Raw genomic sequence first — 13,717 nt, forward strand, 5'->3', positions numbered from 1 at the left:
TCTGGTATGTCCACTCATCTCCATAGCTACATGCCTGTATACTTGGCCAATAGGGCATCAACAAGGCGGACGATGCTAGATTGTTGCTTTGTCAACTTCTCGTCCACCTTTGACAATGTTAATCAGGTTTCTCTGTGGAAATAACCTGCAGAAAAAGAAGTTCCCTTGCCATCATTGGGAGTGGTGCAAAACCGACATGAGCAAACCTGGTTGGGGTTTGCTTCATAGACTGTCACTGCTCCGAAAAGAGCGCTACAAAAAAATGGCCAGAAAAAGATGTGTGTGCTGGTTCCCATCCTGTTTCGATTGTACCTATTTGACATGACTGCTTTCTTAGGGAATTGTAGACACTTCCCCATACAAGGTACAGAGGATGTATGTCAACTTCCGGCTATATGTGAATATAGCTCCAATATTAGATTACATGGGGGTGCGCCTAGAAATACAACTGGACAGTCTATATGAATACTGCCAAACGAATTAACCGACATCAAAAACAGGGAACAAAGATAGTGTCCTGTGAGGGAAAGAACTGCTGAGTTGCTAAATCAGCGGGACATACATTGAACATCAGAAGGTGTATACATTGAACATCAGGAGATGTATACATTGAACATCAGAAGATGCATACATTGAACATCGGGAGATATATACATTGAACATCAGAAGGTGTATACATTGAACATCAGAAGATGCATACATTGAACATCAGGAGATATATACATTGAACATCAGAAGATGCATACATTGAACATCAGGAGATATATACATTGAACATCAGAAGGTGTATACATTGAACATCAGAAGATGCATACATTGAACATCGGGAGATGTATTCGTATCTGGTGATCATTTTGTATGCAAGTCTTTCAGGCAATATTGACTCAGTCAAGGAGGCAGTTAAATGAAAAGCCACATTTACAGCCATTAACTCTTAATAATAGATTATGGGGTTGCATGATTAAATCTTTCATACAGGCTTACTACATGAAAGTGTTCCATTCACTTTCATATGGATGTTAGATCTGGGGCGTATGCAATGTAGACATACTGAAAGATAATATGTGGAGTCCGCTCCTGGGGCTTTCTAAAGATTCTCTGCTAGTGACCGTCAGATCTGAGCATGGACCCGTGAGCCTAAAGCACACATTAAAATTTAGAACCCAACTGTTCACAGTAAATCACATGAACTTGTATTGTTTTTATTGTGAGCCGATGTTGGGGCAGGTGGGGGCAAAGAAAGTTTGTGAAGGAATTTGGATTGAATTTCCCCAAATCCCCATTCAGTTAAGCCCCTACATATGATGAAATGAGAGCCTATTGAATGAGCTATATTGATTAAAAGCGTGTTCTATTATCATTTTATGTCTCCTAGCAGAAAAAGTGATCAAGGTAAAATTTGGGTTGTATGTTACAACAATGCATTTTTTTGACTGAAATTAAAAAGGTCAATTTTTGTAACCACATTTTTTACTGAAAAACGTGGGTTGAGACCCGCTGCACCTTCTCTCACTTACCCCAAAAATTACCATCTAAAAATGTGTGGAAAATAATGTGCCAACATTTTTTAGGGGGGGAGAGTATATGATTCCCTCACAAAATCTGCTTCTCCATTGGTTTTATACGTAACTACATATGGATACAAAAAGGAGGGAGATGGGCAAAGCAAGACCGGGATACCGCCCTATCGAGATGGTATTGGGCAAGTCTGGAATAAAGTCCCCATGCCCGAGAAAGTGTGCACCTGTGATGGCAGATCGATCGATACTCAAACATCTTTTATTTCTACCAATTGTTTAAAAAAAAGGTGCCGGCACCATTTAAAACCGTTATTGACTAACTCTGGTATAAGGTCAGAAAACCCAGCCCTCAGCTTCCTAATGGCTGGGGTAAACACACCCAGCCCTTGCGCCGCTGGTAGCATCTTGCTGGCAGATGCTTTGTTGGCCTGCAAATCTAAAGGGTAATTGGGAAGTCTAAGCAAACCACCTGAGGGGAGCTGATTGAATTGTGCACCTGATACCTTACAAAGTTAAGTGCTTATTCTGTTGCTTATTCTCGCGGGTTGACTGTCAAGGTTTAAGTTCTGTAACAAGGCACACAGGGACCTGGGCGCAATTTGAAACCATTGTATGATTTTTGCAACGGTTTAATGTAACCACACACAAATAAAGTAAGCATTAAGCTTTAAAGGTCGGCTTTAGTGAACACGTAGCACTTGTGTGTCTTTTGAAAGACAACTAGGCAGACCGCATTATACTGTGATGTTCACCTAAAGATGGGCTGTGAGGAGACACAGCCTGAATAGTAACTGTAGATCAAGAAAGCCTGGGCTAGATCCTGACGTGCCCACTTGACCAAGCTTCATGACCCCGAGCAAACCACTTTACACCACTGTGCCTTACTTCCCTTACTTGAGAACATTGGGGAAGTCAGTATTTTCGGTTTGCTTTGCACAAAGCGACCCACTCATGCATGATTCAACAGACTACTGGGTTACAAGATATGCAATTATCATATTGCGCATGTATGTAGTGTACACCACAGAATGAACTGTATCCTACCCATCGGTTGTGGGTCTCGGTGAGATAAATGCTGCAACGTTGGATTTAGGGTGGGCGAGGGGAGCTTGAATAGTACCATGCAGAATCCTGAGTAGGAGGCATAACATGGTGCGCTTATGTACATGAGAAACACTCTGCAAAAGGAGGTCATTAAAATGAATGACACTAAGGACAGCAATCAATAAGATATACAATATACAATACAATATAATATAATATAGCTATTGTTATTGTCTTTGATAACATGCTAGTTCCCCAACTTGCTGCATTCTCGCTCTGTTAGAAGGCTACAAGGTCCACTGTGGGGAAACATCAGAGCCATGCCCCCACAGTGTTACTGTCTGAGCTCTCCCCCTGTGAATGGGGTGATAACAGCCTACAGGAAGCAGAAGTAATAGTCCAGGGCGATCGCTAAGCGGAAGGTCCCTCGGGTGTAATGAAAGGTCCCTCGGGTGTAATGAAAGTGAACACAAGGGTTTGGGTTTGTGCCTGAATATCAGCAAAAATGCAGGTCTCAGGTATAATGGTATAGAGTTCCAGAGTATGGAAGCCTAAGCTGAGAAGACTCGTCACTTGGTCATCTTCTTAGCCTTTCTTCCAAAGAGTCCCAGAGGGCAGAAAACTAAACTGAGAAGATCATTTTCTTGGACACTTTCTTGTCATTATTCGGAGATTCGATTAGCATTGCACAGAAGGGATCCTAACACACAAGAAGGGTGAACCCGATCAGATCATTTTTGGACTTCATGATTCTTATGTGGATTGCCGACAAGGACTCTGTCGCACTAACACTGCATTCAAGGTAGAAAGAAGTGAACTTTTTCTGGGCACTACAACTTTGGGACTCCCAGCATTCATTCTAAAGTCTGCATAATTTACAAGATTCTCCTTTATCTACTTCAAGGAACAAACATTTTCCTAAATAGATTTTCAATGTTTCCTTTTCTTTTTAAAATGCCACATTTATACAAAAGTTGGAAGCACCTTGTTGCTGTGCACTTTATGGCAGAGGTAGCGATAGAATGCCTGATCCCATAACAAAGACCGTGAAATCCAAATTGCAATATTGTCAGCGTCGCAAGAGCGAGGTCTTACAACCTTCAGAAACACCTAGGAGGGCAGCTCGTGGTCCCCAGTAATGGGGAGCTGCATTATAAAGTATAAGGCAAGGAGATGATAAGAAACTTGAGCGACAGGCACACAAGTATAACATGCCAAGAAGGAAGCAGTGATCCAGGCAGTGAAAGGAGGAGGAGGGAAGAAGAAAGGGCATTTCCCTTGAAGAAAGAGGAAGCACGAGCATAGTCAGGAAAGAAGGGAGAGACACAGAACACGAGGAGGGTGATGTGGGCGCAGGTAAGTGCAAACCATAGACTTACTTGTTGTTTTTTGGATGATAGCCACAAAAGGAAATGTTCTTTAACTGGAAGAAATGGCTGCACTTGTTCAGCTGCTGCAAGAAAAGACAGACAGGCAAGTGAAGGGGTTGAAGAGCAGGACTGGTGTGCAGAACAACCCCACTGCTCCATCTCCCACCCATTCATGCATCTTCTGACATCCCTCATGCCGCACCCATTTCCAAAGTCCTCAGCTATGTTAAATGATCTCTCCCACATCAAGGGTTGTTTTGGCTAAAACGTAGTCAAAAGAAGAGTTCAGGGAAAATCAGAATTAACAGTAATGCTGCAAAGCATTGGAGAACGTCAGGTTTGGAATAAGGAATGGGAGATATAAACCGACCTTGTGGAGAGCAGATAAGGCCCTTAGGCATTTCCAGTGTGCCCTTTCTATCAGCCTGCTCTAATGCAAAGTGCCAACCTGATCATCCCAGAGGCAGTGCTCGGCCTTTATAACTCTAATGTCACCCATGGTCTCAGACCCTTGCCAAATTATATCCATTTTACCTGCACCACACAACGGTCAAGCATTTGGGGCTACTTGGGCCCAAGCAATATGTCAACACAGGGGTCGTCTAGGCAGGATCTGTGCCTCATAAAAGACAATGCTCATTATGCCCTCAGAGGCCCACCAAAGAATGGCAAACAGTCATGAATAACCATACAATCATTGAAAAGACAACAGTTGTATCTTTTGTATAGTGAGAATGTTTTGTGTTGTCAATTCATGTCACCCTATGACCAGGTTATCGCACTATTTGCCTGTTATTGCCAGCACATTTCTTGTTTTATTATAAGTATTATATAGCCCAGCATTTAGTAAACTTTTAATACATTCAATAAGATCTGCATCATTCTCTACATCCAAAATCAAAATAATTGAGAATCTTAATATGGATTCAGTTAGCTTACATAGTTCGTCAAATAAAATACATTCATGCATCAGTTCTGAGTCCAAAGTCAAGAAAGAAATGTTAGTATTGCTCCAATTATCTTCTACAATTAAGTTTGTAGTTAAGCACAGTTAAGCCTAATTCTTATGGAAGACCAAATGAGAATTCCCAAGAAAGTGTTCTGCGTACCATGGAAATTGGTCATACTCCAGGATATGCACAACATATAATTCAATGATACAGCACACAATTTACTAGCAAGGTCCACTAAATTTTGCACAAACTTTTGATCTCTACTCTGTTAATTCAAAATCAATCGAGTCACATTCTTAAACCCTGAATAGAGCAATGACAATACACCGTTATGGGGATCTGCTGATCCATACATTTGCAGTGACAGAGTCTACAGATGCCACTAGTTCTCATAAAATCCCTCTTTCTCCCAAGAACGTCTCTCAGACACCAATGTAGCATTCCCAGTGTGGCATTCATTACTTTCCAATGCATAGGTAAACCGTTTTAGTCAATTATGGCAAGAATATTCACAATATTATATTGAAGCATAATGTTCTCAGCCGGAGTGTTTTTGTTTAGTCACAAAAGTCTCTGGAGTACACCTCTATCTAGTAATGCTAGTATCTTATGTATCCTATGGCGCCAAAGTTCAATCCCATAGAGTATAACGGGGAGCACCTTAGTCAGACACAATTTAATAATAGTTCCAAATGTGTATCCTCCAGCTCTGTGGGTTAGCGACATAATAGCCCCTGTAACCTTGGCTGTCCTAAGCTAGATGAATTGAAGGTGTAACTTCCCATCCAGACTGGGGTTTACTATTACTCCCAGATATTTATAGGAGTCAACCAACTCTATTGGCTCCCCATTTAATGTCCAGGTTAATCTACTGCATCTTTTACCACAGCAATCTTTTAGGGGTGAAGACCATGATCTCTGTCTTGCTAGTTTTAATCTTCAAGGTGTTAATAAGAGTATAAATGATCCAGTTAGGCCTGCAACCCTCGAGGAGTTAAATCCAGCAGGGCCACGTCATCTGCATATGCCAGCCCCAGTACATCCACACTGCCCTAGTTTGGGTGGGATAAATGACTTATTTCAAATTCCCTCACCCTAATCAGACAGGTATGAGTTAAACAGTGTGGGCACAAGTATACAGCCCCGTTTCAAACGAGAACAGGTGTCAATCCACGTAGTCATGCCCCACGAGTAGTTCATTCTTACTCTGACTTTTGTGTGTTCGTGTAAGGTCTTTATCATATTAAGTAAGCCCCGGGTATCTTCCATTTGGACAGTTTCCACCACAGCTTTCCCCTATCAACAGTGTCGAAGGCCGCACTATAGTCGACAAATGCTATATCCAGGTTGTTTACGTATAAGCCATGCTTGTTCTATAATACTGATCAAAGACAGACCATTGTCAATCGTACTGGAGCCCCTCCTAAACCCAATTTGATTTAGGGGTATGATGTTACTTTACAAAATCCAATTGATGAGTTCTCCTAACAGTTTTTTGGCAAAGATTATAGAGGGGCGTCAAGCATTTCCAGCAACCGATAGTTATGGGGGTCTTGTCTTGATCCTTTTTTTTTATATACCGGCACTATAGTGCCTTCCTTCCATGTTGACGGGAGTAGCGGAGTTCTGCCTATTAGAAGCACATGCTTAGGTACTACAATCATTTGTCATGTGCTTAACAGTGGCGGAGGCAGCTTTTCGTGCCAGGGGGTGCGAGAAGCTCCTGAAGGGGCACGAAGATTTCTAAATGATGTATGGGTAAGCCAGCCCTCGTGGGGCGGAGAATGTTTTCAGTGGAGGCTACTGAATTATTCCTCAAAATAGCGCAAGCGACTGAGAATAGCGAGGGACCCCTCAAAAATAGGGTTCATGAGGGCTCTCCCCCTACAACCATTTTTTTTTTTAAATGTGTTGAAAGGATGCATTTTGCAGCACAATTTTGCAGAAAATGAGGTAAAAAGCGATACAATTTACAGTTGGTTCCCTAGAGCAACATGAAAAAAATCAAGCAAATGCCATGTCACCAACAGTGCACTACATAGGAGCACTTTATATCATTTTCATAAGCCTATCTATGCCAGTAACGGTCAGTGTAAGTCTCATGATTGAGGCTGCTGCTGCCGTCTATCTATGCCAGGTACGGTCACTTTAAATAACATACAAGAAGCGCTTCAGCCTGTAGGGTTGGTCACTGTAAATCTCTTGTAAGGATGCTACAAACACATGCACACACACGCCCAGATACACAGCCATACCAATACACACATGCATTGCATACATACACGCACAACTATTCACTGAACTAGTCCTGCACAGACACACACACACCCAATGCATTACAAACGGACATGTATGCATGTGCATGTTCAAATACATATATTTCAAATACATATTTTTCAAATACACACAACAATTACCTTATGTTTTATTTCTGGCCAGGGCAGGCAGGGACATGACAAGCAGCATGCTGGTGTAGGTGCGTGCGGCGATGGCGCACCTTGGAAGGATTTGAATTCCCCAAGGTGGGCCACCACAATGCGAGCCACAACACTGACGTGGTTGCCGTGGCACCCCTATGAGTGGCAGATTTTCTTTTTTAATATCAGTGCTGGGAGGTGCTCAATAGCCAGCGAGCGCTGATATTCAATATATGACGAGACACACCCTGTGAGTGGCAGGCCATCCTGTGTGGCACAGCGTACCACTGACAGGGTGGGGTTTTTTGTGTGTATATTAGGGCTTGCACAAATTCAGAGCGACAGCCTTACGGGAGGCTGGGGGGGGGTGCAACAGGCACCAGGAGGAGGGACAGGGGAGCGGTCTCATCCCTAGCCCCCCTGACTCCGCCACTAGTGCTCAGTTGCACACATCATTTGAAAGGTATTGCCATCATGTGGTACTGCCGGTATTAGAGTTGTATTGTGCCACATGACATTCTTTGACATCAAAAGCCCAGCTACACACACCACTTGCCAGGTATTGTAACCATTTCCCCCAGGTACTACCATCATTTTCCAGACGTTGCCTGTCGGCGGAGAGGAAGGCAACGTCTGTGCCCTCCACTACAATACCAGGACTGGCTTACTCTACAAAGACAGCAGTGCCAAGGAGGGACAGGCTAGAGCAGGGACACTGTGCTCACCTTCATCATTTTCACTGAAGCATATTGCAGACTTTCCCCCAGCCCTACTAGCCTTTTGGATGTTTTGTTAATCTAGGACATTCTTTTTTTCTATATTCCATCTGCTCTCTGCTTAAGAGCAGCTTTGCCCTTTCATGGCAGCCATTCAAGTTAATGGAAAAAAAAGTAAACAGAAAAAATGGCCACCATGTAACAAGGAGACGGGACTACGTGTGGCCCCTTCTCTCTTTCCATGGTGGCCAGAAAGAAAAGAAAAAAGCACAAAGACCGGCGCGAAGGACGTCCAGGGACATGTGCGGGCTTACCGTGAGGTAAGGCTCACAAATGCACCAATCGGTGCATTTGTTTTCATGAAAATAACCTGTGCCGGGTACTAATACACTTTAAAGATGCTAAATAATGACAGTGTGATCCTGAGCAAACCACTATCTCACAGCACCTACATTCTCTTAAGTGCCCACGGTGAGATCACCTAAAAGCAATTCAGTTCAGTTTTAGTCGTACAATGCACCCATTTTAAGCTCAAAAGTGTTCACCCCAACCCTCCACTCGCTTGCCCCACCTCACTGACCTGCTAGTTTCAGGCCCTGTGAGATTCTTTACCAAAAGGCCTTTTTAATAAATGTGCCAATGCTTGGTACATGGCTGCCCCAAAGGCATTAGTTGGTGCCTGTAACAGTAAGGCAGCACATGATGGAAGCACCTGACATGTAACGCTCTACCTTACATATGATCGCTATTATTTAGAATAGCAGGTTGCACCTGCACAAGATGGCAACAGTGTGGTGATTGAAGTGGCACTTGACATATAACCACAGCACTTGATCTGGTGATGCTGTACCTTGCACATGATGACTATAAATGGCGTATGAGGCTTAACCGGACACAAGATGGCATTATTTAGGTACATGAGGCTACAACTATCATATAACATTAACATTACATGCAAGGCAGTATTTAGTGCATGATCACTATTGCTGGCATGTGAGGCTTTAACCTGGATAAGATGACAGTAGCTGGCCATACAATACTGTTCTGGCATAAGAAGAGAGATCGGCCATTAGGCACATTTGAAGACGACCTAACTAGCATTATAGCCAACAATACCAAGGACCACTCCCAAACTCTACTGATGGGAGACTTTAATCTCGGCTTCAATGATATCGACAACAAACATGCACAGTCAGTCGCAGCTTTGTTAAAGGACCACGGTCTTAATCAGAAAGTCCTCTTCCCTACCCACACTCAAGGAAGAACCCTTGACTGGGTATCTGAACTGAACTGCAATATTAACATTACCGACATTGTAACACAAACATGGACAGATCATTATCTAATAATCTTCTCCGCCACATTAGATCTTATCAGTCCTAAGACTAACAATATGGTACCCCCCCTCATGACCAGAAGCAAGAAGGATATTACGGCTTAAAAACTTATCCCTATTCTCCTCCCTGCTATCTCTGGTTCAGAAAGTAATAACCCGGATACATTGGTAAATACCTTTAATGATGCAATGACCAATGCACTGAATGTAATTGCTTCTGCCAAACTGCGCAAAGCTAAACAGGAAATCCAATTAAATGCCTGGTTTACCCCCCCCATCTGAAATCTCTAAGACTACAAAAAAGAAAACTCTAATCTATTTGGTGGCACTCCCACACTGAAAAGAACAAAAACTACCTAACTGAATTTGCCAAACTTTACAAAAAAGAAATAACTATATCCAAGAAGAACTCCTTCAATGACAGAATTGCGAAAGCTAACTAACACTAAAGAGTTATTCTCTATCCTTCGTGAATTGTAATCCCCAATTCAACCGATAGACAATGCCCCTAAAAACAAAGAAAGGTGTACCAACATACAAAATGCCTTATCTAACAAAATATCCTCTCTCCAATGCAAAATTGCAAAGAAAAAAACACATTATCTTCGCCTGATCAACAAGTACCTCAACTTCCGGAGACTAGAACAACCACACCCTTTAGATTCAAAACTATCTCTATCATTGACACAGAGAAAATAATACTTTCCCTTAAACCATCAAATTGTAAGGGCAACATTTGCCCAGCACAAATCATATAGGATGCAGCCAGGGACCTGGCTCCCTTTATCTCTAAACTCAAACTCTTCCTTCAAATCTAATACAGTACCTGCCATCCTCAAAGACTCCTGGGTTCTTCCTTTACTCAAAAAACAAACCTTGGACCCCACTATCCCCACCAACTATAGACCAATCACGACTGTGCCATTTTTACTTAAAATCCTAGATAAAGCTGCCTACATACAAATTCAGGACTACCTGGAAGCAAATTACCTACTTGGTTCACGGCATTTTGGCTTCCGCCCCCTCCATGGCACGGAAACAGCTCTGCTAGACCTTAAGACACAAATTGAGGAACTAAAGGATAATAGGAAAACAGTTCTGCTTCTCTTACTAGACTTGTTGGCAGCCTTCAACTTGGTGGACCATGCAGTATTATGCAATCACCTCAAATCTGCCGCCAACTTCACCGGAGATGCCATAGCCTGGGTCCAATCATTCTAAGCCAACCGCACTATGCAAGTCTTTTCCACTTCTGCCTCTGCTGACCCCATCCAAATAACCTGCGGTGTCCCACAGGGATCTTGTCTCTCCCCAACCATGTACAATATCTTCACCAAGCCTTTGACAAGTTGGACAGTCTGGGTGTCACCTACACAAATTATGCAGATGACATCCAGATCCTCATACCCCTTTCGGGTGACTTCGTGGTAGACTTAGCCTTGGTGAACAAGATCTACACCCTCATTCAGTCATGGATGGCATCTCATGGCCTCTGCCTGAATGACGATAAAACAGAGTTACTAATTTTAGTTTAGGCTCTGAAGCAAATATCCAAAAACTAAGCCCCAACTACGCATTCTTCAACATTGATAACAATCAATCAAGGTGATGTCAGTGGTTAAAACTCTTGGATTCTACTTTGATACCTTCCTCACACTTAAAATGCAAGGCAACTCCCTTGCCTCCTCCACAACATACACCTGCAAACTTATCCGAGCAGCTAGACCGTATCTCTCTATGGCCAGCTGCATCACACTAGCCAATGCTTTGATTATGTCAAGACTAGATTACTGTGATGCCCTGTACTCAGGAGCCAATAAATATATCACAGATAAAATTCAAAGACTGCAGAACAATGCCTTAAGAGCAGCATTGGACATCCCTTATAGAGAGCATATTACTAAATTCAGAAAAGTGGTCAACTGGCTGAAGATAACGGATAGAATCCTCCTCAAAATAGCCCTAGCCCCCCCCACCTCATGGACAAAATTACTAGAAGAATAGCCACTCGCCCTACTAGATCTGCCAACACATTTATGCTAGAGACACCTAGGTTCAAACGATCGACTGCGGGAGGAACTAGCTTTCCTGTCAAAGCTGCGCATGCTGGAATAAGTTGCCACTTGACCTTAGACGTGAACAACCCTACCCTAAATTTAGACACAAGGTACTCAAATGCTACGCGCCAACGACACATAACCAGATCCCCATCTCTCCCACTACTTCCGGCCTCCCACTCAATCTGCTTTGGAGATCTAAATACGCACTCTAGGTAACCTTGCATGCATGAGCACCTAAACGGTTGTACATGTTGCAGAATTACATAATTTTATGATGTAAATTTTATAAATATGATTTGTATATATGTCCTTACAGTTAAACATGTTAGTGTCCCCTGACACACTAGCTCTGCTTTGTACGTCTGCATAGGATCCAGACAATCAGGATTGCGTCCTCAACACGGGACTGAAAAGCCCAGATTGACACGCTCAGAGACAATGGACAAGCTGCCCTACTCCTCCTCCTCGATTTATCTGCAGCTTTCGATTTGGTCGATCACTCTGTCCTATGTACACACCTCCACTCTTCAGCGCACTTCTCTACTGATGCCATCACCTGGATCACATCATTCCTTAATGGCAGAACCATGAGGGTCTTCTCTCCCACTGCTGCAGCAGACCCTGTACCGATCACCTGTGGGGTACCAAAGGGCTCCTGTGTCTCCCCCACATTGTATAACATATTTACCAAGCCCCTTTTTGATGATTTGGATCATCTCGGTATCACCTACACTAACTATGCAGATGATATTCAGATCCTCCTTCCGCTTTCTGGAGATTATGGAAAGGATTTGGCCTTGCTAAATAGGGTATACATCATCATCCAGGCATGGATGGCCACTCATGGACTATGCCTGAATGATGATAAAACAGAGCTCATCATCCTAGGTACCATGTCCGGTCAAACTGGATATTAAATCATGCCTCCTATTGTAAACGATTGTATGTATATTGGCCTACGCCAAGTTGCATAAAACTGTACGCGAATAACTCTCTATGGCAAGGTCTTGACCTTAGAAATTGATGTAAGTCGCCATCTTGAATCAAACCGCCATTTTAGGTTCTCTTGTTGTGTAAAAGTCACCCTGTACATCAAAATGGTGGACGATGCCATTTCGAACAGAATCTGGTCGACATGACCTCCATACAGCTAATGTATAACTTGCCTGCAAGCCACTTGTTAGGGTCGTGAACCGAGACCTTGTGCTTCTGTTGACCTGCATGTAAATGGATTACCTGTATCAACGGAACTGATCTATGCGCATACTGATGTATGTATTAGAAGATTGACCTGGCAGAGACCCTAGACCAGTAATACATTCATGGAATGGTTAACCCGCGAAGGGGTTGGACAACAGGCTGGAGAAATGTATAAAAGCCTGAATGTCCCAATGTACAGTCTCTCACTGAATACATCAAACCCCGTTGAAGTTTGTTGTGTTGTACTGAGGGCCGATAGCTATCTGACCTGTCATTGACTTTGCCATTGCTTGACCTTAAAATAAAGTACTTTGTATGTTCCTTTGTAACTAGTGTTTGGTGTGTTTCCTTTGGGTTTCCCGGCCTCATATTATGTTTCAATTTTCACAGTCCAACCTAAGGAAACTGAGCCCGGCCTACAATTCTTTTATGATTAACGGGAACAACATCACAGTCGGACAGGAGGTCAAAACATTGGGATTCTACTTGGATTCCAACTTTTCCTTCAAAAGACAAGTGAGCTCCCTAGCATCCTCCACGGCATACACATGCAAATTAATCCGAGCAGCCAAACCATTTCTGTCAGACACTAGTTGCCTTACACTCGCTAGAGCCCTCATCCTGTCCCACCTCGACTACTGCAACACCCTCTACCTGGGATCGTCCAAGGCCACAATCAGCAAGATACAAACCCTCCAGAACAACGCTCTCAGAGCAGCCTTGGGCATCTCTAGAAGAGAACATATCACAGGAATCAACCAACAGAACAACTGGCTCTCCACTAAAAAACGGCATTACTCACCCACAAATCTCTTAACAATGCTGCCCCAACATACCTGATCAATAGATTCCACAGACAGTCCTCTCTAAGACCCGTTAGAACAGCATATAAAGACTGCCTATCCGTCCCCAACTACAAACGCGCCACCATAGGAGGAAACAGCTTCCTGGTGAAAGCAGCCAAACTGTGGAACTCCTTGCCTCCAAACCTCAGAATGGACTTGCCCTACCAGAACTTCCGTTCCAAGGTAGTCTCATGGCTGCAATCGGAGGCCCACTAGGATTACTAAATGCTGCGCTACCCGCACACACTGTAACCAC

At 43.2% G+C, this 13,717-nt stretch overlaps 1 protein-coding gene across 3 annotated transcripts in view; it reads right to left on the bottom strand.

The window, feature by feature from the left end:
• The window catches only part of MAPK8IP1 (mitogen-activated protein kinase 8 interacting protein 1), a 499,492-nt gene that overhangs the window by 33,204 nt on the left and 452,571 nt on the right, over window positions 1-13,717 (bottom strand). For 2 of the 3 annotated variants that reach the window (XM_069623252.1, XM_069623254.1), the window contains exon 10: window positions 3,944-4,017. In XM_069623252.1, the coding sequence (XP_069479353.1) occupies window positions 3,944-4,017 (74 nt within the window). The remainder of the gene's footprint in view (window positions 1-3,943; window positions 4,018-13,717) is intronic. The other variant, XM_069623253.1, reaches the window with a different exon arrangement.

The sequence above is a fragment of the Ambystoma mexicanum genome, chromosome 11 (assembly GCF_040938575.1).
Source record: "Ambystoma mexicanum isolate Mex_15411 chromosome 11, UKY_AmexF1_1, whole genome shotgun sequence".
Classification (NCBI taxonomy): domain Eukaryota; kingdom Metazoa; phylum Chordata; class Amphibia; order Caudata; family Ambystomatidae; genus Ambystoma; species Ambystoma mexicanum.